Below are 27906 nucleotides of genomic sequence, written 5' to 3' on the forward strand. Positions count from 1 at the left end.
TGTGGGAACCTCACCACCGAGATCATCAAAAGAGTTGAACATTAAGCAAAATTTTAGTCTGGGAAGGATTGACAATAAAATAGAATATCTTTCATCTTTACTTCTATTTAAGAAGATGGGGGTTTTTTGGTAGACATATTTCAACTGATGTAAAGATCACAAAAGTACCAAATTAAAATAAACTATTTCTAAAACTCATCATAAGAGCAGTAGAATTGGTTCCATAAAATGTATGTTGTTGGGACTAGAAATATAGGCCATTGCATTTGCGCTCTATTACAACTGCTCATCCACACGCACAGTGGGGCCGGAGACTGTCCTCTTCATAGATGACAAATATTGGTAATGACGTTCATGGAACAAGTTCTCACTGTAAATGTGGATTTTCATTTAAAAATCTGACACTTCAAAGTTATGAGTTATTAAAACGGAAAACAAAAAAATTCAGGGGGAAACGTGTTTTAGTCCATTGATCTCTCACTTTGCTGAAAGATAGCTGAAAGTTTTTAAATGAATGCCCGAAAAATAGGTGAGCTGATTGAAGCTATAAATATCTTCAAAGAGCTATTCAAAGCTTATGAAAATCCCTTTTTAATGAGGTGAAAACATGAACATTGGCTCTACGTGAATGCCTAGGAGAGCCCAGCGCTGTATTCTCCATCTCGGGTTAAGAATTCTTACCTTACGCTGTCGGGCTCTTCAAATCCTCTTCCTGAGTCAGCCACGGCCACTAAGAAAGAACCTGCCAGCAACACGAGCCAGGCGCCTGTTCTGTGCCCCCGCCCCCCACGAGCTGCGCCTTGCGGTCCTCTGCCGGGTCCTCGCTGCCGTGCGGTGACGCAAGGCTCCAGGGCCCAGCCCAGGGACCTCGCCTTCTGTCTGTGCTCCCCCTTAGATGATCTTACCCAGGGTCACCGCTTTGAATACCTACATTTTGATTCCCCAAATTTACATTCCTACCTTCGGGCTCCAGACTTGTTCGGCAAATGGGCTCTGTGACTCGTCTGCGTGAACCGGCGTCTCAAAGTGCGTCTGTCCAAGTTAGCGCCCACGGTTACCCCTCAACAGAGCCCGCTCCTGCCCCCGCTTCCCCCTCTTAACAAAGACCGTCCCCATCGGATGTTCAGCAGGAATATCCATGAATCACCCTTACTGCCTCTCTCTCCGTCAAACGCCACATCCAGTCCAAGGCAGACGCAGTCTCTCCAGAGCTGGACCACTTCTCGCCGCCTCCAAAGCTACGCAGCCCTCCCCCAGGGACCGCCGTCGCTGACCCGGGTCCTCATAACTGCTCCCGCTTTCACTGCGCCCGACCCTGACCGAGCCATTTCTCCACCAGAGCCTGGGCTAGTCGTTTAGAAACATAAAATAGATCCCGCGCTCCTCAGCTCAGTGTCCTCTGCGGGCTCCACGCCCACATTCTTTACACACCTTCCAGGCACCACCTGCCCCTGCCCTTCCCCTCCAGCCCGTCACCTCCTGCCCCGACCCGGCCACGCTGACCCTCCTCGTATACACTTGGGGCTCTGCTTGGAGCAGGGGTGGAGAGTGTCTGGCCCGCGGGCCATATGCCGCCTGGGAACTCATTTGCTCTGGCCCTGCCAAGGCAACCACGGGTGGGACTCGAAATTCAATAAATCTAGGAGTTCGTTTTTTCATAGCTAATTTTTAAGTTGATGATTTTGTATGGCCCGCAAATGATGTTATAAATATTCAAATGGCCCTTGGCAGAGGCAGAGAAAAGGTTCCCCACCCCTGCTCTAGTCTTTCACTCTATTTTACATTTCTTACCACACTCAGTGCCAGCTCAGATCACGCAACAGATGAAGCCATTCACTGTGTGCCGGCTGCCTCTGCCCCTGCAGCGTCAGGTCCAGGGGTAGGAGTCCCGTCTGTGGTGTTTACCGTTAAGTCCAAATGTCTAACCATGCTGGCACAGAGCGGGCACTCAGTCATTAATGCTTCATCCAAGGAAACATCAACAAATGTATGCACTTTGTTATAAGCTATGTTACCAAAAAGTTCTTACGGTCTGTTATTGTAATACAAAGTACCAATAGATACGACTTTGAGTAGCAAAGGTATTCCTTTTAGTACAGTGTACATATACACACACACGTATATACGCACACATGTCTGTGTGTACATCTTACTTGAGTAATTAATTAAATCACGTGTATTGGGGACCAGTGAATACACTTGTGCGCATGAGTCTAGAAGTAGCTTTGACCACGGCCAACGTTCACAGGGCAGGAGGAGCCCGGTGCCTGTGGTACAGTTCAAGTCACCTGCCGTCACCTGCCGGGCGCCAAACACCTGCTGGCACAAAGTGGGAGCAGCACGCCCCCTCCGAAGCAGGCACCTCTGCTCTCTCCCTGCTCGGCCGAGGACGGACGGAAGCAGGAAGGACGCCGGGCAGACGCTGGGCGTGGGGCCGGGGAGATAGAAGAGCCAGGAGAGAGGCACCTGGCTGACAGCCAGCTCCTTGGGCTGCTCCCCTCACATTTCGTGATTGTGATCAGCGAGGCTTTGATAGTGCTCATCGGAGACTTGGTCAGACGTCGGCTTCCATTTGGTCAGAGTTTAACACCGAGCCATCTGTAGAGCTTGGAGGTGGGAACCTGCGCACTGCCGACAGGAGCGGAGGGTCGCGGACGCCGGCCTGTGGGGAAGCGCGCCTTTGCTTTGTCAACACCTCCAGCCACCTGCATCCACGGGAAACCCTCCTGTCTTCTTTGCTCCTCACGGCGCCCGCCCGCCCGCTCACGGTGGACAAGGGTTCCACGGAGCCCCGCTTTGCACAAGCTCGATGCGTGCCCACCTGAAAATAACTTTAAATCTCCATTGTCGCCTTCTGGTTTTCTTTCCATCCCATGAAAATATTTAAAAATAAGAGTAGATTCAGATGTCTGCCCTCGCAGTGTGATATAAATCCACAGGTTGGCCGTTCCTATGCTGTAATGATGCTGTAGGCCGGGGAGTAATTGCAGAGACTGTTCACCAGCCTTCTCAATAAATGCAGGAGAATTCCCTCCCCTGGATCCGACAAATACACGCTCGCTCCCTCTCTGTCTGTCTCAGCCTCTCTCTCTCCCTGTCTCTACTCTAAGTCAAATTAGCTTCCAAAGAAAATATTTGAACGCTGAGAGATGACAGATATAACGCTCCCATCCCCCTCCACACAGGTTTTCTTATTGGCCACGAATTCCCATTGGAATATTAACACCTCTCATTGTTGATGGAGAAATTTTATTTTTTAATGGGAAAACCTAATTCTTTGCCCCACTATTCTAAAGAATATTTATATTTCAAGTGGATTTCAAACAAGTAAAGTTAGGCCCTAACAGACAAGCATATTTTAAATGGAGAGCAAATCCTTGAGGAAATTAATCAGCAGTGGGGCTACACATTTTCCTGACGACCCCCAGGTTTCTGAAGCTGAGGACCTGCCTTTATTTGTGGCCAGAACCGCACGGCACTGGTGTGGGAGTTAATCCTGGGAAAACGGAGCAGACAGCAACAGCTGCCTTCTGGGTCTGTCTCCACAACTGAACGTCACCTTAGGTCCTCCGAGGAAACAACAGTCCCGCGCGTGGCGTGGCCCTGGAAAAATTACTCCTGTGTGACAGCTCCACTCAATCAATTAGCATCAAAGATGCCGAGGGTTTTGTGTTGTGAAATTAAGGCATTACCTCTTCCTTCATAAATCAGAAAGCCTAATCCAATCACATTAACCACTGTCCCAAATGATTAAATGCAGCCCAGACACAGAAAAAAAAAATTAAACCAAACAGAGCAATTTCTCACAGAGAAGACAGGAGGGGAGAGAAAGGCAGGCGTTTGTTTGCAAGAAGGACCCCAGGCTCCGGATTCCACTGGTTCCACCAAGAACACGGGCGCTGGGGGGGATGAGGCTGGGGTGAGGGTGCTGTGTCACCTCAGTGGTCATACTACAGCGGCCCCATGGGGTCACCGCCTGCCACACAGCTCCCTGCAGATGGAAGTCTGTCACCCTGACTGCTTTCACACCTTCACCTCCCCGGCAGGTGACATTCACGACCTTGGAAACCCACTTCTAACGGCTTTCCAAATAAGCTCTCGGCTTCACAAGAAAGGGGAGAGGGGACTCAGCTCAGGACCAGGAGATAAAAGGGCAGATGGGGGGCTGCCTGTGGACCGAGTCGGCCTAACAGGCTCTGCTTCCTTTGCCGGCAAATTCCTGACCCTGCGTCCCAGGCTTTTTGCTGAATTGTAAGTGTCCCTTTAGGGGCCGGGCGTGTTTCCCTGTGTGGCCCCTCCCATGCCTGGCCCTGCCTCTTTCTGCAGGAACCCCCTCGCCTTGCAGGGGGTGTAGGTCTAAGAGAGGCAGCTTCTGTAGCTCCCCTCATCTGCAGCCCCCCATCTCCAGCCCCCCCACCTGCGGCTCCCCTCATCTGCAGCCCCCCCATCTCCAGCCCCCCCACCTGCAGCTCCCCCCACCTGCAGCTCCCCCCATCTGCAGCTCCCCTCATCTGCAGCTCCCCCCATCTGCGGCTCCCCTCATCTGCAGCCCCCCCACCTGCGGCTCCCCTCATCTGCAGCCCCCCCATCTGCAGCCCCCCCATCTGCAGCCCCCCCATCTGCAGCTCCCCCCATCAGCAGCTCCCCCCATCAGCAGCTCCCCCATCTGCAGCTCCCCTCATCTTCAGCTCCCGTCATCTGCAGCTCCCCCCATCAGCAGCTCCCCCATCAGCAGCTCCCCCCATCTGCAGCCCCCCCACCTGTGGCTCCCCCCATCAGCAGCTCCCCTCATCTGCAGCTCCCCTCATCTTCAGCTCCCCTCATCTGCAGCTCCCCCCAGCAGCAGCTCCCCCATCTGCAGCTCCCCTCATCTGCGGCTCCCTCCACCCCATCTGCAGCTCCCCCCATCTGCAGCTCCCCCCATCAGCAGCTCCCCCCATCTGTGGCTCCCCCCATCTGCAGCTCCCCCCATCTGCGGCTCCCCCCACCCCATCTACAGCTGCCCCCATCTGCAGCTCCCGCCCCATCACCTCTCTAAATACAGCGCAGCTTACTGAACGGCGCCTAGGATGTCAGGGAGCAGCGACCTCTGTCCTCCGATTGGCAGACTAATTGCCTTTCCTTCCACAGTCCTGTGCACAGGCGTGTGATGGAGCCGCGGTTTGGTATGAAATCATCGATTTCCCTCCAGGTTGAGATTCAACCAGTCACTTTGAACACTTTAATATTAGCGGAGGCCCCATGTGGTTTCTTTTTCCCTCGGTTGTGACTCCTCGAGGTCTCAGGGGGTTTGATGAGGTTGTCAGTGATCACGGGCCACCTACGTCAAATAAAAAAAAAAGTCCCACCAACATCTCTTACGCACTTCTGCCTTCCAGGACCTTTCCAACGCCGGGGTCTGTGTGGAATTCGGGGGGTGAGGCATGGCCACTGAAGACGGTGAATTAATTCGGGCGTAGGATGTAGGATGCGGTTCATTCCCAGAGATCAGTGTCACCGTTTACGTGAAAAACCTATGCTTGGGCCCGAAGGAAGTCACGGCAAATAACTGAGCAAAAGGGAAAATGCCGGCAGGAAATGTGCTTAATTTGTGCTATATAAACATCTCCGTGAGCACAGTGGACACTAGGTTTCCTCACAAATGATGCAGCAGCTAAATAACCCGACGCCACAGGGCGCCTTCTGGTCCTGGGTGGGGTGGGGTGCGTCCCATGCGCGTCCCGTGAACACTGCAGAAGCTCTGCAACTTGCTGTCTCCATACTAATTCTCAGCAGAAAGGGGTTTCTAAAATGCCTTCGATAGCTACGCGAAACGACAGCCCTTTCGGGCAACGCCTCCCCTCATTAAGCGGACGTCTCTGACTCGGGGACCCTCACGAGCACTGCTTGCTGAAGCGGTCAGAACCGTTGCGGCGGCGGCCGCTTGGTCTCCGCTGCCTTCCCCCAGGCCCGGGCCAGGCCTGCTCCGTACAAAGGGACAACCGACCAGAACAGTGAGCTTTGGACGACAGAAGGGATTTTTCAGATCATCAAGTTAACTCATCCGAATCCTACGGCAAGACCCAGGACAGTGAAGAAAACGCCAGCGAAACGGTAACGCCGACGGAGGAGCCACCCAGCCTCGGAGGCCGCGCCCTGCTCACGCCCTGCCCACACCCTGCCTTTTCCCCACACCGTGGGGGTTCTTTGCTACCGGGGCCGGGACACTGTCTGCAACGCGTCCGTGCTCCTCCGAGCAAGGCTGTTGGCATCAAAGGGCTCTACCGTCCGCCCCAAAGGCAGCTGAAAGACGGAATGCAGGGGAGACTGTTTGAAATACTCGTCTGGTGTCAGCCTTGCTCTCCTCACAGACGGAGGCAGAGGGAGCCGACACTCCTGCCCTGGAAGTCAGAGCACTGGGGCGGCAGGGAGCGGTGAGCACAGGACTCAAGCACATGACAAGTTGGTTTTGCATCACCCTGAAGGCGAGCTGTCCAGTAAACCCAGATGCTTCAAAATCTCTGACCAGTGAGTCTGTTTCGATGTCTAACGGTCAACGCAAAGGAAGGGGGACGTTCCATGAACCCTTGCAGCCTGGTCCTGGCCAGCGGGTGGGGAAACGGGGACCCGGCCTGACCTCTAGGCGCACTCCCGTCAGCGTCCTCGTTAGCACGTGAGCAGGTCACACCGGACGATTGCACGTGTGAAACGGCGCAGCTTGCGCACTTGTGCACGTGTACGTGCTCACATCTTCTGCGTCCATGAAGGGCAGAGACGCATAAGCAGCTGGTGATGCTGTCCTCAGGCCGCTGCTCTGGTCGGCCCCTAGGCCAGCATCGGGCGTCCTGCTCCTCACAACAAACCCAGGAAGATGCGGAGGAAGCGACGGCATCTTGCAGAGCAGTGATGTCCTTTGAGAAACCATCCTGACCCCCCCCCCCCGCCTTATCCACAGGAGGGGCCACGCCCTGGTGGCAGCCAGTCCCAGGTCAGGACAGGCGCGAACTCTAAAGACTAGGTGAGCCCCGTTAAACACGGGGAGAGAGCAGGAAATGAAGCCGGTCCTCAGAAGCGCCGTCCCTGACCCACAGTGCCATCGGCCCGTCACACGTCGGGACGCACACGTTCTGAGAGTTTTCACTCCCATAAACCCACAGACGGGTTGGGCTCTAGAGCAGCGTTTTGAAGAGGGGGGTAGAGTCCCTGCCGTGGAGACTGCGGGGACCTGGGATGAACCGGCTCTCGCAGGCAACACAGTCGTCTTGGCTTCTTGAATTTCCTTTCAGCGTTAGGAATTTAAACTAGAGAACGTGCCGAAGTTAAAAAGCTGGACAAATCAGGTTGCTCCCCCTTCCCTTGGACCACAGTTCTGTCCGGTGCCCTTTCTTATGCCCTTAAGTCACTGCTACCACCCGCCACCTCATTACTTTAGTCACCACCGAGGAAAACGCGACTGAATTTGGATTTCGTTGAGGTTTCAGCATTATTCAGAAGCGTGCAAGAATGTTCTTGTCCACCAAACTTTAAAGCTATAACTTAGAACTGCAAAAGCAAACGCTATGCTAAGAAGGCATCCCTGTATCCAAATACAGCAAAAATCCATGGCCAAATACAGAGAAAACCCACGGCCAAATACAGAGAAAACCCACGGCCAAATACAGCGAAAACCCGTGGCCGTGCTGGAGCAGCTGCGGAGCTGGCGGAAGGAACCGCAGGGTAAAGGGGAACCTGAAGCACACTGGGCTCCAGCCAAGGGGAGCCCATGCTCTGGAGATCGATTTACCAGAGAGGCCGTGACAGAGAGAATTAAAGTACCGAATATTAGGACCAACTGTAATATTTATTTCTTATCTCTACAGCGCCAGGCATGGTTTGGTTTAAAAAAACACACAAAATTTTAAAAGTTGCACCCAAGGTTCATATGATGTCACTTCAGCGGTTTCCTTGCCCTCAGTGGGAGCTGCTTCAGGAGGCCGTGTACGAACCGTAACAGGGTTTGCTTTAAACTTCGAATATTTCGTTATGAAAACGCTTACGCTGCGACACGAGCCTGTGACGGCGTCAAGCGTAACTGCAGAGACCACGCAGCTCTGCTGGAAACAACGATCCCGGCCACTTTCTAACACAGATGTATCCGCTTTGCTCCCACCTAGACGATGACGTGTCGCTTAGTTTCAGGAAAGCAGAATTCTTTCTAGAAGCAATAAAACAGAAGGTGGATTTCCACCCAGCTACCTGTACAAGGATCAGGCCACAGTCTGCGTTTGTTTATTTATGCGACATCCCTCCGACACCTCTCACGTGGAGTTTCACATTTCACATTAAGAAGCTACAAAAGAAGTTTTGAAAGAAAGAAACTGCATAAAAAGGGGGAGAGCCTGGGTAGAGACACGGATTATCGCCGCGTGTTGAGCTGAGCGTCGAGCTCCCCGTAGTCACAGCAAAAGCGGACACGGGCACATCCTGGGCCGCGGCGTCTCAGTCGGGGTGGGCGGCCCTCACTCTGCGTTTGGAGCCCGCAGGGGCGCGCCAGCCCCGTCTTCGCCGTGAAGATGCAAATTCCCGGAGCAGTAACGACTGCCACCCATTTGCAGCAGAGAAAACGCAACCCTGGGACTGGGAAAGCTGCTCCGTACTTACTGGAGCCGAGGGTCTAGTGACCTCCCAATAGCAGAGGAAAACATGTTAATTTTGATCAAGTTTCCTTTCGTTTCTAACTGGTTCTCATAATTGTAAAACCCACCCGGGTGTTTACCACTTATGAGGAATATTTACGCAAAGGAGTCGCCGCCTAGATGCAAAACTTCCTTAAACAACAATCAACTAACTAGTAACTAACCAAGAAAATTTTCTGTGTTCCCAACGCGTTGCTGAATGAAAACAAAGTATTTACATCTACAAATGCCTTCACTCTCGGGCTGTGGAAATTCTGAGTTACTTATAGGGGAAAGTAGCTCATACATGCCCCCACCTCTCCACCCACCCGGGACACACCGGGGAACTGCAAGGGACTTCAGTTCGCACGAAAGAGCCTTAAAAACAACAAAGCAATTAGACACGTTCCTGAGAGGCGACCACGTCATGTAATGACAGCTAGTCCCGAAGTCCGCTGGCTCCGCCAGGAAAAGCACGTCTCTCCCTCGAGACCCTTGCAGACCGCAGGACAGGAGGCGAGGCCCCTGCGCGCCCAGGTAAACGCGGACGGCAGGACGGGTGCTCCGCGCGGCGGGGCCTGCGGTGAACGACCAGCGCGCGTTATGTTTTCTGGGATGGGCGCAGTTCGTCATTCTGTTGAAAAGGCTCCGTCGTGCTGATGTTGCACAGAATCACATGCTGCCGCGGCTGGACGGTCACGAGGGGACGTAAATGTTTCCTTTAGAAACGGCAGTCAGCTCCCAAGGGTTAACAGGGCAATAGGACGCCATCACACTACCTTCCGGGGCTTATCAGTGGCAACTCCTTAGGGTGCCCTCCCAGTCAACAGAAGGAAAAGGGAGAATATTATTCCAAGTTAAACGTTAGGGGGAAAAAGAAATGAACGCTACAAGAATGGGGTATTAAAATTGCTTCGAGTGTAGGCGTGAAATCTCTTCATTGAAATTTTGACCTACCTAAGAACAAGTGCCTGTTGAATAGGTCTCCCCCGGCCGGTGTGGCTCAGCTGGCTGAGCACCGTCCCCAGGCACCAACGGGTCGCAGGTTCAATTCCCGCTCAGGGCACACGCCCAGGTTACAGCTTCAGTCCCCAGCCAGGGTGCGTGTGGGAGGCAACTGACCCATGTTTCTCTCTCTCTTTCTCCCTTCCCCACTGTCTAAAGTCAATAAAACAAAACATAGTAGGTGTCTGTCGCACAGTGGGTAGGCTGTCTGAATTATCTACCATCTTTTTATTTATTTTTAAATATATCTTTATTGATTTTAGAGAGAGGAAAGAAGAGGGAGAGAGACAGAAACATCAATGATGAGAGTCATTGATCGGCTGCCTCCTGCACGCCCCCGACTGGGGATCGAGCCCGCAACCCGGGCATGTGCCCTGACCGGGAATTGAACCCCGATCGCCTGGATCCCAGGTTGACGCTCAACCACTGAGCCACGCCCGGCCGGGCTCTCATCTACCATCCTCAAACACTTCCAAAAAAAAGTCAGCTAAAGGCGTACTATGTGCACAAAACGAATGCGAATCTATTTCTGTAACCTCATTGCGTATAGGGAGGGTGCACAGGTCCCGGCTAGTCCCCAATCCCACACCGCAGTTCTCGGGAAAAAGAAGAAAGATATGTGAATTATTCGGTGCAAACTGGATATTATTCCCGAGAGTGATCTTTTATTTCCATCTTTCCAAAAATTATTGATTCCCTCCAATCACCGAGGACGGCGAACATAATTCATGAATATATCATGTCATCAATCCATCAATAATTTGTAGTTACGGGCAACAACTGTCAAACAGCTGAGCGAAAACGCATTACAGCCAGATAGCTCCCCTTGGGCCAATTACTGTAAATCAAAGCAGCTCGGAGGAGAAACTGCCGCTCTTTAGAGAAACCTGCCTGGTGTATGTTTGGCAGCCGATTTTCCAGCACAGCCCGACAAGCAGGGTGTGAACGGCAGGAGCATCTGCGTCGCTGGGCCGGGCTCTGTTTTGTCTGGTTCCCTTGCTGGGGGGCTCTAGAGTCTGATATCCTACAGTCTGAATGTTCTTTAATTCGGGAAGCTGTTCTCAGTGGATCGCTGACCACACCGGGATTCCCAAGGAGGTGATGACTAAGCCTCGGGGTGTGGCCCGGGGCGGGGCCTGTCCAACCTTCGCCTGGGTTAAAGCACAGAGCTAGGGACACACAATGTGTTGCCACGGCCTGGAGCTGACAGAGGGAAAAAGCTTTAGAAATATGTCTAAAGTACTTTGGAAACTGTGTTTGAAAAAAACAATAAAAAGATTATATAACTTCTTGCCAAATTCAAATCATAAAGTTTCTCATTGACTAACTCCAAATATATTAAGAGCGTTTTTTTTATGGCTCTTAAGTATTTCCTGTCAACTGGTATGTTACTTTCAGCTGGAATGTCAAGCTCTGGATGGCGACATCCCTTCAGCTGGGGAACTATTACCCACATGTTTTACAAAGGTGGGATATCTGCTGAAGCCCTTCGAATAAAGGGGCTGTTCTCGCATCAGAGTGCTCGGGATTAGCGTTGATTTTACAAACCAGGCAAAACCTTAGCAAAGTTCCACGAACACTTGGATCCAATTCAAAGAGAATGGAGTTTGGAACCATCGGGGCCTGGTTCAAAGCTGGGCCTCAGCACCTTTTAGCCGTGGGAGCTGGAAAATTTAGTCTTTGCTGTCGGTTTCTGTATAAACAAAGAGACGGTGATTATGTTCCTAATAAAAATCAAGCAAGGTAAGTGTAAAAGTTTCATAAGCCGTTAAGTGTCAGGGAAAAAATTAATTATTCTATTGAGAGTAAAAAAAAAAAAAAAAAAAAATTGTATCTCTACAATGGGCTTAGAATGATGGTTGGCAGGAGAATGTTATTTTCTGTAACAGTTCGCACATTAAATAGGACCACTGTAGCTTCCTTCTCAAAATAGCCAGAAAAACAGCGGAAACTGGGAAGTGGGCCAAAGAGATTTTCTTCAGTGCGATGGAGATCACTTCCTTGGGCCATTTTACAGCTTTGCGGGGGGCAGGGTTAACTCGACTTCCAGTGGAGATGTAAAGAACTGCCCAGTGGAGCAGACGGCCCAGATGCACTGTTTATTGTCCTGCAAGAACGTGATTTTTTTTTGGTATCTAGCATAGCAGTCCTATCCTAACTGCTCTTTATCTATCCATCCACCCACCCACCCATCTATCTACCAATCTACCATCTGGAAATGGAATATAGGACTATTCCCCTCCTTCAAAAACTCACCCCCAAATTTGCCAGGCTGGCAACACCCCTACTGCACAAGATTGTCCTCTATGTCCACACTCATCTCGAAAGGACGTATTATAGCAAAATGTCTCTGTTGGAGGAAACTTAAGTTCCTGGCAGAACCAGAACGTATTTCTAATAACTTGATGCGACGGCGAGTTGAAGGCGTTCTGGTGTGACTGCCAGCGTTTCGTCGTTTGGGGAAGGCTGAGGCGGGAGGCCCTCCTTAGCTCTGCCCGAGGCACCAGGAAGCCCACACCCTCTGGCTTGGAGTCAGTCGCGTGGATAATCCACATTTTCACGTACTTGAGATGTGAAAAAACGAGAACGCCGTCTGAGGTTCATCATTTCATTTCATTAGCAGGCCCCCGTGACTGATTTGTATTTGGCAAGTGTTAACTAATTTATAATCCCAGAATAATTTTCTTCTTGTACGACATTCGACCCCTGGCAAAAATCGCTGATGAGAACATATTCCCCAGCAATCGTGATGTATCTATAATGCGTATTCAGAGCTCAAGCCTTCAAAGCAATTTCATTTATTTTAATAGCCTTTATTTATTAGAGCAGTTCTAGGTTCACAGCAAAGCTGAGCAAGAAGTACGGCGGGTCCCCGCAGACCCTCGTCGCCCCCACACACACAACCTGCTCCACCGCGGACGCCCCGCACCGCGCAGCTCGGGTCGTGCGCCGAGGGGAGCGGTGCAGCTCATCCCCACACCGGCACACTCGACGTCCGCACCTCACGAGGGCTCACTCCTGGCGAGGTGCGGTCTGTGGGTTTGGACAGGGGTATAATACATGCATCCGCCATTCTAGTATCGTACAAAACAATATATTTACCCTAAAAATACCTCTGTGCTCTGGCAATTCAACCTTCCCTCCCCCCGCAATCCCTGGCGACCACTGATTTTTTTTTTTTTTTTACTGTCTCCATAGTGTTCATTTCTGAACGTCATATAGTTGGAATCACACAGTACGTAGGCTTCTCGAGTTGGCTCCCGTCACTTAGTGGTGTGCACTGCAGTTTCCTCCATGTCCTATATGGTTCGATAGCTCATTTGTGTTTAGCACTGGATAATAGTTTATTGCCTGGATGGACCATAGCTTATCTGTTCACCTGCCGGAGGACGTTGTGGCTGCTTCCAAGTTTTGGCAATTACGAATAAAACGGCGCTGAACCTCCGTGTGCGGATGACTATGTAGACACCCTTCTTCAGCTCATTTGCGCAGACACCGAGGGGCACGGCTGCCGTGTGGTGCGGTAAGAGCGTGTTTGACTTTGAAAGAAACTGTTAAACTGTCTTCCAAAGTGGCTGCACCACTTTTCACACCGGCCAGCACCGAGTGGAGTTCCTGCTGCTCCATGTCCTTGAGAGCAGTTGGTGTCGTCAGCGCTTTGGATCTTGGCCATTCCGGTAGGTGTGTAGTGGTGTCTCCTTGTTTCAATTTCCAGTTCCCTGATGACGGACGCTACTGAGAACCTTTTCGGACGCTTATTTGCTACTTGTATATATTGTCTGGTGAGGTGTCTGGGAACAACTTCAGCCTGTTTTTTAAGTGGGTGGTTCATTTCATTGCTGAGTTTTACAAGTTCCTTGCATATTTTGGATGACTGCCCTTATGAGATGTGTCTTTTGCAGGTGTTTTCTCCCCGTCTGTGGCTTGTCGTCTCATGATCTTGACACCGTCTTTCACGGGAAGAAACTGTTCAGTTTAATGAGGTCTAGCTTATGGTTTATGTATTTCATGGGTCACGCCCACGCGTTGTGTCTAAGTCATCACCATCCTCAAGGGCATCTCGGTTTTCTCCTATGCTATATTCTGGGAGTCTTATAGCTTTCTGTTTCACATTTAAACATGTGATCCATTTTGAGTTTACTTTTTCGAATAGCGTAAGGTCTGTGTCGATATTCAGTTGTTCCCGCACCATCTGTCGAAAAGACCACCTGTCCCCCGTCGCGTTGCCTGCCCTCCTTTGTCAGAGGTCAGCTGCTCGTGTTGTGTGGGTCTGTTTCTGGGCTCTCTGTTTTATGCCCCGTATCTGTTTGTCTGTTCTGCCCGTAGTCCGACACTGGCTTGGTTATTGCAGCTTTATGGGATGGCGCGACATCAGGCAGCGTCAGTCCTCTGGCTTTGTTTTCCTTCAGCGCTGTTGGCAATTCGGGGTTGTTCTCCTCTCCGTATAAAGTTTGGAACCAGCGGATCAACATCCACAAGATAACCTGCTGGGATTTTCATTGGAATTGTTTAGATCGAGTTCGGAAGTTGACATCTTGACAACGCTGAGTCTTCTCCATGAACATGGGATGTCTCTCCACCTATTTAGTTCTTGGGTTTCTTTTATTGGAGTCGGGTGACTGTCCTCACACAGATCCTGCACATGTTTTGGTAGGTTTATGTCTAAGTTTTTCACGTATGGGGTGCTAATGTAAATGGCATTGTGTTTTAATTTCAAATTCCACTTGTTCATTGCAGTATAAAAAAAGAAACTGACTTTTGCATATTAATTTTGTATCCTGCACTCTTGATATTAGTTTCAGGAGTTATTTTGTTGTTGTTAATTCTTTCTGATTTTCTAGGTAGACAATCGTGTCATCTGTGAACAAAGACAGTTTTAGATCTTCCCAAACTGCGATGTTCCTGTTACAAATACTCCAGCGGTTCTTTCAGATTGGGCGCTGATACTCCCAGTGTTTGTCTAAAACTCTGTTCACTGTCCTCTCCTGTACCTTTGCCGGGTGTGCTGGGTACAGAATTCTAAGTTAACAGGTGTTTTCCGCAGTTATTTGATATCATGTCACCATTTTTCTATTACTCCTGGTAGGAGTCATTCAAACTATTGTTTCCTCTCAGGTAACCTTGTCTCTCCGTTTGACTTTTAGATCTTTTTCCTTGGTGGTGTATTTTTTATGGAGTGAGCGCACTGCTCCTTCACTGGACTGAGACCAGCTGCAGGCTTTCACTGGTCTTGCTCGGAACTCTGCACGCGTGAGCCGGAGGCCTTCTCCGCACTGGAAGGTTCTCAGTCGGCCTCTGAGAAATCTGTCTGTCCTCTGTGCTCTCTGGCCTCCTAACAGATATAAGGGTTTCCTATCAGACGTATGTTCGGCCACCTCATTCCAAACTCCTAGTCTCTTAAAACTATTTTTTACATTTTAACTTGTGTCACATTATGGTAACTGCCTCATATCTACATTCCAGCTCACGAATTCTCTCTTTGGCACCATGTATTTCATTGTTTTACTCCATCCACCGAGGACACTTTAAAATCCAAGTGACTAAAACTGAGCTCTATCCAGAGCTACCTCTTTCTGTTGTGTCGCTTGGGGCTTCATTTTTTTCTATTTTGCTTTAATTAACATAAATCACATCTGTTGTATATTCTGTTTCAAAATGCTGTTTTATTTTCTCAAGTTTGGGGGGAACTTATCTTCTGGCTTACGGAATATGCTCACCTCCACTCAGGAGGAACAGCCTGTTTGACTTACATCAGTTACATGTGCCCTCTCGGTGGGGCTTGTCTCCGGGGCATCGAGCCGCACACCTGAGTCCTCTGGAAGCTTTCACGGATGCTGCTCTGCTTGGCGCACCAGACGCACCACAGGCTGGGCCCAATACTCGTATTAAGTTCTCATCTGGATCACACAGGTACTATAGGGGTTTAGATGTGCTTCATTTCCCCCCATTTCTTACATGTCTTTCCCATTTCTCAGTTGTATTTTTCAGTCTCCTAGGTGCCCAGTACATGTGAAGGACACCTCCCTCCCTCCCAGCCACCTGAGGACCCCGGGAACCAACCGTGCACGTAGCTCCTGGGTTCATCCACTCCTCTGCTGACGGACAGCTGTGCTGTTTCTACTTCCCACATGTCCTTGGATATAATGCCCCCGCCCCCCCCTTTTTTTTTTGGCAATTTCATCTACTATCTTTAAATTTAATGAGTTTAGCAGAAGATATTTCATATTATTTTAAGTCTCCATCTTGCTGGTTCCAGCGTCTCTGGCACTGTGAGAGCCACACTAGCCCAGGGCTGCCAGTGTCTCCACTCACTGTCCGTGTGGAGAAACAAACGTCTACCTTCCAGGGCCACTGGCACTGTTTTGGGGTTTTTGTCTCATGCAGTCGAAAATAATCCTGTTATACTCTGACTATTTACATTGGAAAATAAAAGACTAAAGGAAACATATTAATATTGTCAGAATAACAAAGGGATCCCCGCCCTTGCCAAAGCAAAGCATGCTGCAGTGCGCTGCAGCACCGAGAGAGGGAAGGCCTTCCACCAAAGGACGTCCCTGACACGCGACACGCTGGCCTAGAGCCCGCGAATGACTGACAGCACCTCTGGAGCTCTCTTCCTGCTTCTTAAAATCTCTCTACATCATCAGAAACATCATCAAACAAAATGCATTTTAACTGAATAAGAAATGGAAGGAAAGAGAAAACCGAGAGGGATGTACACGCACCCAAACCATCTATTTTGACCCAAGCGCAAAGCGTCACATGTCCCCACCCCTCCAGCTCCTCGGAGAAAAAGTGCTGGTCCTGAGAGCGTCTCCACCCCTCGTGTGCATTCTCATGGGCAAACCTTTCCTGTGTTCCTATTAAACGCAGCACCTCCATTTTACACCCAAACGCTCTCCTTCTAGTGGTGTCGCGATAGGGCCCATTGTGACCACCACCGACGGAGAAACCCCCTCAGAGGGGACTTCACTGCACAGGGCGCTTGGCTGGCGCAACAGAGTCACTATAGTCACCTGGTCTCCCCGCGGGCCGGTCAGCCTTCAAAATGACAGCCAGGCCCTCCGAGTCGGTCGGCAGGACAGAGCTGCTGAAGTCCACGCGGGTGAGGCTCTCAGGCTCCCTCTTGGAGGCGCCCGCAGTGCTCCGGGGACCATCCCCGCCGGGGGTCGTTGCCTGGCCTTCTCTCCTGGGTCTCAGCACTACGTGGACGATGCTCTGCTGGTCCAGGTCACAGCTCTGTGGGAACAAAGGGAACACACAAACAAACGCCAGGTGAGGTCAGAGATGCCTGCAGTGCTAGAGCGGGTCACAGACTCTAAACTCTGCCCTGCGGGTGTCCCCTGCAGCCGTGGGACGCAAGCAGGGCGACGTGTGACGTGTGTGACGGGTAAGCCAGGCACACTTCCCAGCCGGGGGCACTGCACTCACATGTGTGCCTGTCCCCCAAGCACCGCGCGCTGGGCCGGGAACTGTGAAGTGGGGGGCGGGGGGTGAATGAGAGGCGACCACAGGAAACCAAGTGACCCGCAAAGGGACCTGAACTCTGGAGACGAAGCAGCGCTCTGCACGCACACCCAAGGCCGGGGAAAGGAGCACAGAGAGCTGGTCATCAAGTACAGGGCATCTTCTCCAGAACTGAAGGTCAGTACGTTTATGGTGGACTCCACACCGCCCCCTCCGTCACAGCAGGCACACCGTCACCCACGGGGGATCCCGGGGGTCATGTCCTGCTCCATCTGGTTTCACAGGTAAAAATGGGACCATTTACGAAAGTGTTTGGCGTCTGAACACCACAACGCGTATGAATAGGAGACTGTAAAATCCGGTGGAATTAAAGCTGGAAGTCACAATATTCGCTAGGACAGAAGCTGGATGACTTTAAATGAAGCCCCTGCTTCAGGACGTCCACTAGACAGAAAGTGTTACTCACCCGTCCGCCCTGCCTCCCGCAGAGGAGACCATGCTCCTGACTAACCCCCAACCTCAACGTCTTCAAGCTGCCTGTTGCTGTTCCCTCGCACCTTAGGACTGCTCGGAGCGACCCACGCGAAGCGCAGTGATCATTTTAAAGCAGTAACTCCTGCCCCCACGCACCCCCAGCCGGCCCTCCCTCGCCTTCACTATCAGACTTTCGAGAGGGGGCCCGTCGGTCACTCGCAGGCACTGCTTGCTGTCTGCCTCCGCTTTGGAAAGGTCACTGGCCGCCTCTGGCCCTAAACACCATTCCCACCAGCTGGGAAAGGTTCCCCGAGTGCGTTACCGAAGAGGCGCCTGTGGACGCATGGCTCTGGGACCGTGCAGTTGTTTGCTAAGCAGGGACAGCCGACGACACTCTATTTTCCACTCTGATGGGACTAACAGACCCTCCATCATCATTTCTCGCCCCGTAGTGTTCGGCCAGCACTCAAGCTGGACAAGCCTTCAGCCCAAGTCACCCAAACAGCCGACGTCCCCCATCTGAGTGCCCTCCGGGGGGCGCGTGCGTGAGGACTCGGGCGAGGCTGCATCCTTCGGAGAAACAGTTGAGGATTAGCATCGGGTTTTACCCATACTGTGCTCTTCTCACGGAGGCTCAAGAATTTGTTCGGACAAAGGTCCCCTCTGCACACTCAGGGCTGGAGGGCGTCCCGAGATCCTGCAGATAAAAGCGAGGCCTCCCTCTCCTCTGAATCCCGACCGCCTCCTGCCGGGTCTCCCTCCCGCCTCCCTCTCCTCTGAATCCCGACCGCCTCTACCAGCTGGGCTCTCTGCCCTGCCCTGGGCAGTGCCTGGGCAGGCTGCTTGCAGGAGTCTGATCTCAGGACTTCACTGGGACATTCCTGAGAGCAGCGGCGGGTCACAGTTCCCTTTTTGTTGACCAAACGCTTCACACAGCGCTTTGAACCTTGGAGATGCAGAAAATACATCCATGAATTGAAGAGGTGAGTGACTGGGGGGAAATGACAATACTTGAATGAACACATATACATAGTCATAAACTCGGTGCCCGAAGTCTCCACAGGGAACCAGGCGACTGCGGAAGAAAGAAAATGGAATTTAAAGCCAAAGGAAGGTAACTTATTAACTGCGCGGCCTTTGGAAAATTTTTCTTTTCTAAGCCTCGGTCTCTACATCTGTCACAGGCAATAACACCGCCGACTTTGAAGACTGCTGGGAAGATTTAAGGGGTATGCAGAGTGCGGACCCCAATCGGCGGTAAAAACTCGACACAGTGTTAGCATTGTCGCCAGCGTCTGGGAGCTCTGACAACCAGCGAGGGCGGGTCCCTCACCTCGTACATCAATGAGGCCGCAAAACCCTGTCTATCTGAGGGCTCCACTGGCACCATCTCATTTGGAAAATGCACAAAGAAGGCGAAATAAGGAGATGTGACGATTGTTCTGGTAACATCCTGGCTTCCTGCGAACTGAAAAATGATACGAAAAACACCCCTCTCCGCTCAGGGCCACGGAGCCCACGAGGACTCTGGGCAAATTCCCAGGGCTGTGAACCGACACACGTGGAGGAAATCCCAGCGCCGAGACCGCCCATGGGACCCAGATCTTCCTGACGCCCGGAGAAGGCTGCGGAGGGGGCCGGAGGGCCCCAAGCAGGTGTGGCGATGTTTACGGAACGTGTTTCTCTCGGTCTCGCCCACGGTTCTGAGAGCACCAACTGCCCAGCTCTTTGACTCTCAGGGACATTGCTGCTGACGTCGGGAGCGGCCGCTCTGCCCGACGGCACAAGATGCCACCAGGCCGGTGCAGTCGAACCACGGTCACAGCCCACGCCTTGGACAATGGACCCGACAGGCTGGCTGGCCGGCCGCTCCAGGGCCCGAGGAGAACTCGGGCTCACGGCGGACGCCCCGCTCCCCGGCTGCGGGGACGGAGGGGTCCCTGGGAAGACAGTGGCGTTCTCCGACGTGGTTTGTTGCTGTTGTTGCTGTTTAGTTTGTGCTCCAACACAGGTGTAAACCTCCTCAGGGCGAAGCACTGTCTTATCTGTTTCCTCAGTAGCTAGAGCACCGCCGGGCAAAGCGGGGGCGCTTCATGCGGTGTGTTCCGTTCCAGCGTAGGACACAACTGGGCCCTGCAGCCCGTGTCTCCCGTCCCGGAGCCCACGCTCTCTCCAACGCCCAGGCGGCCTCTCCCCGCTCGCGACGGAAGACGCGCTAACCAGAGCCTTTCCCTGTGTAAGCCTTCGGATCAGTCTGCACTCGTGGGCACAGTCACTCTTGCAGGTCTGTGCTCTTTAAATTAGGCTCAGCTGTCTTCAGCGTCCTCAGCATGATTCATTCGGTTCTGGTTCCAAGGCTGTTAAACTCCCTTCCATCAGACGAGATGCTGACATTACTTCCGTTGGAAGGTGTCGCCCCTCCCACTGTGCACCAGCTTCACACGTTAAGGCCTTCGAGTCTCTGATTTTCAGCTGAATTTTTAATAGCACACAATTCCCCCCCCCCCCCCAGAAAAGCAATAATGATTAGTCAAGAATTATCAGATGGAAGATTTCCTAATTTAATGGTCGATGACGTTATCAGATTTTAATTTTAAAAGTCATTCCGACATGAAGCAGCTCTCTTAGGTGAGTTTAAAGAAACACTTTCTAGAGCAACTGAAAGCCCCTTCCTGTTTCACTGCGAAAAATCCAGGGGTGCTGATTACTGGCTCCTTCTGAAAATAACCTGCAGCAAAGAGATGCTTCTGAAAGTCCACCAGAGTTTTTAACAGGGTACTTTCTATGTCAGGGAACAAAATGGCCATACTTAGGAAGTTAGTGAGGTATTTTTAAACGTAACGGTTAAGAAAGGCTCTGCATGGTTGCTGCTAACAATGCAATGATGTGCTTAAAGACAGCACAGGCGTGGATGCCCCGGCCCGCGTGGCTCAGCTGGTTCAGCATCGACTTGGGCACCAAGAGGTCGAGAGGTCCCCGGTTCGATTCCCGGTCAGGGCCCATGCCCGGCTGTGGGCTCCATCCCCAGTGGGGGGCGTGCAGGAGGCAGCCAGTGGGTGTTTCTCTCTCTCTCCCTCTCCCTCCCTCTCTCTTTAAAATAAATAAAAACGTATTTTGAAAAGGACACCATGGCCTAGAGATGCTCAGAGCAACTGGGAATAACCGGGAAGGAGCTGCTCACACTGGTTTTTCCTCGTGAGCCCCAGCTCTCTCCAGGGTTCACGATGAACACTAAACGCCAATTTCTATTAATTGGAAGAGAAAGAAAACTGTCCCTTCCACGTGATCTTTCATTTAAAAATAAAGCTTTTAAATGATGATACGTTGTGATTTATGCTCTGACTTTATTGCACGTTTTTATGGCTGGTTTCATTACGATCAAAGAAACTAAGCTACACGGAGATGGTGAAGGGCCCTTCCCTGGCCGCCAGAGTTCAAGCAGCACGATTACTGTGACGGTCGGGTAGCCCCACGCTGACGAGCGGGCGTGGGTCTGAGCCCCGTCACCCCCCGTGTGCCGCCCACCGCAGGCCTGGGACCTGCCAAGTGCCACCGCTCTCATCCAGGCCATTCAGTAAGCCCGAGGCTCCCTGTCCCCTGTCCCCTGTCCCTGGGCAGGGCTTTGGGGACCCCGCAGAGCCAGGCAGGTGGAGGGTGGCAATGGACAATTGGGCTCTTCAAGGGCAGGGCTCTTCAAGCTGACAGGCCTCATATTTAGTTTTTAAACTGACACAGAGATAAAGCTTCGCACCCTGTGTACATTCCCTAAGTTTCCAGCCGTGGGGTTGCATTTTAGATATAAATGCAACACGTTACTAAGTGGCTCCTGTTTCGTGAGCGGGATCCGCCTTGTGTCACGTGGATGACGCTTTCCCTCGATGACTATAACATGAGCCCGCTCTCCTCCCCCACCTGCCCCCTGGGCGGGGGCCTGCCTCAGGCGCCCTCCAGGCTCCGGCTCTGCAAGTCTGCAAATAGAGACAGACCCCCGGCCCCTGACACCCGGGTGCGAGAAAGGATGCATGGTGCTAGCTGCCACTGCAGCTGGCGGTCCTGGCTCATCCTTCTGGGTGCCCGTCTATCCCAGAGAAGCCGTGAGAAGGCCACAGGCCACCGAGGTACATCCCGAGGGTCACAGCTCTCACAGGTGAGAGATGCTGCCTAAGGGCCTCAGGGTCGGCCGGCGGGTAAAGGAGAAAGGTGGGCTGGGCCGGGCCGATAACCAGGCTCCCACCCATGCCCCCTTGGCTCAGAAATAACATACATTTTGTCTTTGACAAATAGATTTTTCAAAATTGATCTAGCAGAACTCATCTAGAACGAACCTCCTCTACGATTGGTGGTTAGAATTTTTACATCTTCACAAAATGAACATTCTCGGGGTGTAAGGACAGAAGAAAGCTCAGCAGAGGCCTAGCCCCTCTCCCCTGGAGTCGATCAGTTGAAGGAATTCGAGTTGCCTGCCTGGCACTGCTCTCGGTATTTGCTCCTTTCGCTCTGCACAGTGAGATACGTCTTATTAATACCCTCATTTTACAGATGAGACAACCGACATGCAAAGAAATTAAGTCACGGCCAAAGGTCATAATGAGCTGCTAGGTGGCTGAGCCCGGGTGTTAACTAGTATCTGGGTGGCACACAGTGACCTGCTCACGAATCCCTGCAATAAACACTCGCACATTCATCTCAGCCACCCTTTCCCCAACCCTTTCCCACGGGTTATGTTCGGAATTTTAGCAGCAACTTAGGGCTCAGGAAGGCAAAGGAATTAGCCAGAGGCCACAGGAGCTTCTAAACAGATAAAATAATTTGCAAAAATTGTCAGTAAAAAAACTGACGCAATCGCCCCCCAAATCGGCACTTTTTGATAAGTGGATTATAAGGTTCATATATATATATAAAAATATGCAAGACTCTTTGGAGAAGCTCTGAAAAGAAGAGCGATGAGAGGACTGGCCACGGGAGGCAGGAAACATGACACGGAGCCTCGCTATCAAACCCCTTTACCATATCAGAAACAGGACTGGCCCAGGGGTTCAGGGCAGCATTATCCGACCGATGACTAAAACGGTTTGTTTTACTTGTTTCTGTCGTAGTTCCTTTTGCCTTGGACTATATCTCACTAAAAATGACTGTGTTCAAGCCCCCTTGGAACACGGTAGCTGTGAGGGCAACGGTTACAGAACAGAAAGAAGCTGGGAAACCTCCCGGACGAGTGGAATAGGGAAACTAAGGCAGGGGTGGGACAGCAGCTTGCAGCCCCCCAGGAAATCCCGTCTTCCCTAAACCAAGGCCCATGGCTCTGCAGAAAGCGGCCCTGATTTTTTGCAGACACAGACTGAAGTGTTTTGGACCCAATGCCCTGGTGTCTACACACCCTCCTGACCTCATTCTAACTTGACCTCTGTGAAGACCTTGTCACCTAATAAGGTCACATTCGGAGGGCTTGGGGCTTGTAACTTCAACATGTCTTTTTGGGGGGACACACTTAACCCACAGCACCCAAAACAGAGGAAAGAGAAGAGCGTCCTGGAGCCAGGCGTTATCTCACCGGAGGGCAGGGTACAGGAAAAGCAAGAGTCTGGATCGCGCTGAGCGTTTATTTAAATCCTTCCATGGAAACAATAAGCTACCTGGATGTGGGGAGATTTTGATTTTTCCCGTTTTTGAGAGGGTAGATTAGGGCAGGAGAGAAAGCTGAAAAATGGAGAAAGTTTCATTTCGGGTGAGATGCCCTGGGCTGTGTAAATATTTCTGTGAGGAGCAGATGTCCTAGCAGGATTCTGGCATTCAGAGGAAGGGCCTTAAGACGCACACTTTGTCCGCACCTCAAACCCAAACCAACGGGCCGCCACCCCTCCCATGACGGGGGCAGCAGCTGAGGATCCTGGGAGACTGTCTCATGTCTAAACCAACGTAGGCCAGGTAAAGTTGTCTGCTTGCTGGCTGGCTTGAATACAAGACAGCAGATCGCTAAAACTTCATCGAACGGGCTTGTTAAACAGAAGGGCCAGCCAGCTTTCCACCGATGACCAGCTTCTTAGTGAGTTAATCATGTTGTAGAAATAAAACTGAATCCAACAGGGCTATCACAATGTTTTCCTTCTGAATAGAATTTAACCCCTGATTTCAGATGTTACACTTGCTCCCTATTTTAAGTTTGGTATTTTGGTCAATGCCTTCACCTCCCGGCGTGGCCGATTAGTGACAGTGATGTTAGTGACTAATTCTTTCTCACCGAGGTTTAGGCCTCACATACATTCTTCAGTCGAGTCACTACCATGATGACGACACTAATGCCAACAGTTTTCAGGCTTAGGTAGATCTCATATTTTCAAAATGAAAAACTAATTCTTAAAATAAGATAAAAAACACTGTCTTTAGAGCATGAATGGCAATCTCCTCCTTGCAAGCTGCCTCGCTTCTGTTCAGCTGTGTCCCGACAACCCAGAACGAAAGGTGCGGAACAAACTTCCTGCCGCAGAAGTAACATCACCCGGGGCCGGGAGTTTCCCAGCAAAGATGCGAAAATTTTTCAGGAACATCCCCAAAGCAATCGGGACAAATCCACAAATGACCATGACACGAGTCTGGCCCGTGGAACTCACTCAGAGAGTTTCTGGTGGAATAAATTTGATAGAACTAAATACTAGATCTGTCCTTCTAAGTTCAGAAACGCTGGGGTGACTTTCTGTACCTGAAGGAAAGGCGGCAGGTCATGGTGATTCCAGCCTCACAGCCGGCCTCCAGCCTCAAGGCCCACCCCCAGACCCACAGCCAGCCCCCAACCTCACAGACAGACAGCCTCTAACCCCCCAGTTGGCCTCCAGCTTCACAAACAGCCTCCAACCTCACAGTCAGATCCAACTTCATAGACAGACAGCCTCCAACCTCACAGAGAGCTGGCAAAACAGCCACGGATTTGCTGAGAGGGAAGCACATAAAACTTGAATTTGAGAATCCAAGGGTAGAAAGAAACCTGAGTTCTCACCACAGATTATGCTATAAAGTAAGTCAAGGAAATCGCCGGGACATCTGAAAACTAAGATGCAGCTGAAGGCACGCAAGGTGGTGGTAATTGTGCTTCGGGGCCCCTTTTAAACCATAGCGACCTGAAAGACAGACCCTCAGGCAGAGCCTCTGTATGGCTGGAGGACAGGCTGTCCTGGGAGAAGATGACCCTTTTCCGGCACCTTCCCCCTGCCGTGCCCAGAACCGGTCTGCAGAACAGACTCACTGCACGTGAACCTCATGCTACATTTGTTACTGACCCTTACAAACCAGCTGTGATGGGCTGGGTGCAGACAGAACGTGCCATGGACGGAGTGCGGACAGGGGTTCAACGGGAATCGTGACGCTCTCCGACCTTACCATTCCGATGCCCACCCCTGCCCACCACTCCCAGCCTCCTGTCCCTCTGACCGTGGGGGGCAGGGTGTCAGGGAACCACTAGGAGTCAGCAGGACCCACGCAGGTCTGTGCACCTGAGCTCCTGCTTGAGGGGCAGCCGGGGGGCCGGCTGAGTCAGAGATAAAAGGTGTCTTTGAAAGCCAGACCACAGAGGAAGCCCTGCGGGAAGATGAAAGACCAGCTCCAAGAGCGCGCCTTCCATTCCTGCCTCCAGCAGCCCAGCCTTTTATGTCTCCCGGAGGCTGCTCCGGCAGAGGGAGGAGGTCTCCGGGGGCACAGCGTCCTCGACGGGAGAGGAGACGGCTAAGCATCCGGATTTGGAAAGGAAATAAAACCGTTGAAGGTAAACGCGCTGCCCCAATATTGCGCAAACTTGAGTCATTTTTGTAAGACGCGAGCAGCCACTTCCGGGTAAAATTCACTTTATCATCGGAGTTCTGTTTTCCTTTGTCAACCGACCCATCTTTGGAAGACATTCGGCTACTCAGCAGAGAAGCGGGCCGGTGGCCGAGCGGAGCGTTTTGGCCCATCACCTGGTAACACTCTTCTTTCTCTGCGGTGCTCGGCCTTAAAGACAGGCCCTCGGGCAGGGCCTCTGGATGGCTGGCAGACAGGCCGCCCCAGGAGAAGGAAGGGTGAGGCGCCCGGGCTCTGAAATGTGGAGACGTTGCTGGTGAATTTACAGCAGCCGTGAGTCCCTGTAGAATTCACTCCAGGACACCTGAGAGGCGGGACAGATGGGGAATCCTAGAGAAGCCCTAGGAGGACCTGAGGACCGGCTTGACCAGCTGGGCCCAGGGGGCCGCCCCGAGGGTGTGGTGAGAGCTGAGACCTTGGACGCAGGGCGGTGAGAGCAGCCCCACTGCCTTCCACACCCCCCAGGCCCCGCTCCCTATGTGGGGGTGCAATGGGGGGAGGGAGTGGGGGCAACAGAAATGCCCAGACAGGTTTGGTTAAGTGACGTGCAGCTGACGGAAACTCATTGTTAAATTCAGGTGGAAAGGGCATCTTCAACCAGGCGTGTTTTCCTTCTGTCTGCATCTGGTCTGCGTGGGATCGGTGTGGAGCTGGCCTGTGCCAGGCGCGGGATCTCAGCACCGGGCACTCTTTCCCGCTGCAGGCACCGCGGGGCGCTCCGCCTCTGGACTGGGGAGCTTTCCAGGGGCAGATTCGCCTGTGTCCATGCAGGGCCAAGTAATGAACCGGTTCAGTTATCCGACACACACTTGTACTGGGGTTGACCGAATTTTAGACTCTTTAATCCAGTGCTTTGATATCAAGGAGTAACTGCTACTGTTTAGCCTCTATTTGTGCAAATGGCCTGTGACCTGACACACGTACGACACTCATCACCTTCCATCAGCTGGGTCAGACTTACTGACACCTTCACCCCCCCTCCACACGGAAGGAGACTCATTCTGACTTTGAGCTTGTCCTGTTTGGCCCAACGCGTTTATTGTCCACCAGCTTCAGCTACGTGCCAGGCACACGGCGCAGACGGGGTGCAGCCCCAGGCAGCTCGGGGAGGTTATCCCTGATGTCGTCTTGTTCTCACGTCCCAGGAAGGCAGACCCACTAAACCCACAGTTTCCCGGAGCCACGCGGGCCCTTCACACAGCCGCACACCTGCCCCTGGGCTTTATTTGACTTCTGTAGAGAGGGCCCAAGGCCGGGGTCAGAGGCACACACGGGACACCCGGCTCCACAATCACAGGTTTGCTGTTATCTCACTTCCTTCCGTGAGATGCGCCTGGCGGGCGGGGTGGTATCAGACGGACGAGTGAAGGGCCAGGTTACCACACGGAAAGGTCTCTGTAATTAGGGGTGGGGGACCCACACAGTAATTTCCCGGTGTCCCCAGTGTTACTAGACAGAATCACGAACGAAGAGGATATGTCCCATTAAAGCACAATTTCAGGAGAATCAAAGAAAATGTTAATAGGACAAGCTCATATTTTGGATTTGTTCATTAACAATAAAATAAAAAAACAAAGCAAGAAAGAAAGAAAGGGGAAAAAAAAAAGCCAAGGAGGGGAGGTAGGGAGTAAATGAGTAACAGGAGGAAAAAAGGACCCCAAGCTGTGGAGGCCGGCAGCAGCCCACCCTCACCCGGGGAGAGGCTGGCGCAAAGGAAGCTGCCAGCTGCGCAACGGTGAACTGGAAGGGGCGCCGGCCCAGCTCACCCTCCGGGCTTTACGTCCCTGTCACAGCCACAGCCTGACCCTGTGTCAGCTGCAGCAGGAAGCACCCGGCTCCGTCGCTCATCTGGCAGCCAAGCACCTGCAGCATCTTCGTCTCTCGTGAGCAGGTGGTGGTGCTGTCCTGGCTGCTCTAGCTGATGAGTCTACGGGAGACAGAGAGTAGCTTCCAGTCCTTTTCGATCGCGGCAGTTACATGGCCGTGCGGCACATCCTGGCAGTGACATTAATATATCGAGTTACCTCCCGCCGAGCCATCTGCACCGGGGTGCACATCCAGCTGTGTGCATGCATCTGGCACTGAGGGGGGAAAGCGGATCCAATTCTACGGACTGGGTTTTTGAAAGAGCTGTTTTGAAAAGCAAGGAAATTAGGGTGTGGCATCTGAATGAATAAATGAATCATGAGACCGATATAATGCAATAACACAAAGAAACTGGTGTAAGGCTCACGTCTACTCGCTGCACTAGGAAACATACCTGTGCATTTATAACACGAGCACGGAACGGTCACCTGCAGGGCAGCTGAAAATTACTCTGATTGGTTCTTCAGTACATTGGCAGAAAAACATAACTGAAACCACGCAGTAGAGAGACAGACAGCAAACGAGTTCCCTCGCATCATTTAAAGAGAAACTTACTGATACAGGAGCATGTCCTGTGGGCTCTTCTTCCCTCCTGTCTCGTTTATCTCACTCTGTCGCCAGCTCCCTTTCCAGC

The 27906-nt window shown here is 52.0% G+C and overlaps 1 protein-coding gene across 5 annotated transcripts in view; it reads right to left on the reverse strand.

Moving 5' to 3' along the window:
* PRKN (parkin RBR E3 ubiquitin protein ligase) overlaps nucleotides 1–27906 on the reverse strand; it is a 618945-nt gene that overhangs the window by 387724 nt on the left and 203315 nt on the right. For all 5 annotated transcript variants that reach the window (XM_081141126.1, XM_081141124.1, XM_081141123.1 and 2 more), the window contains exon 3: nucleotides 16655–16877. In XM_081141126.1, coding sequence (XP_080997252.1) covers nucleotides 16655–16877 — 223 coding nt within the window. The remainder of the gene's footprint in view (nucleotides 1–16654; nucleotides 16878–27906) is intronic.

The sequence above is a fragment of the Miniopterus schreibersii genome (genome assembly GCF_964146895.1).
Source record: "Miniopterus schreibersii genome assembly, chromosome: 6".
NCBI classification, from domain to species: domain Eukaryota; kingdom Metazoa; phylum Chordata; class Mammalia; order Chiroptera; family Miniopteridae; genus Miniopterus; species Miniopterus schreibersii.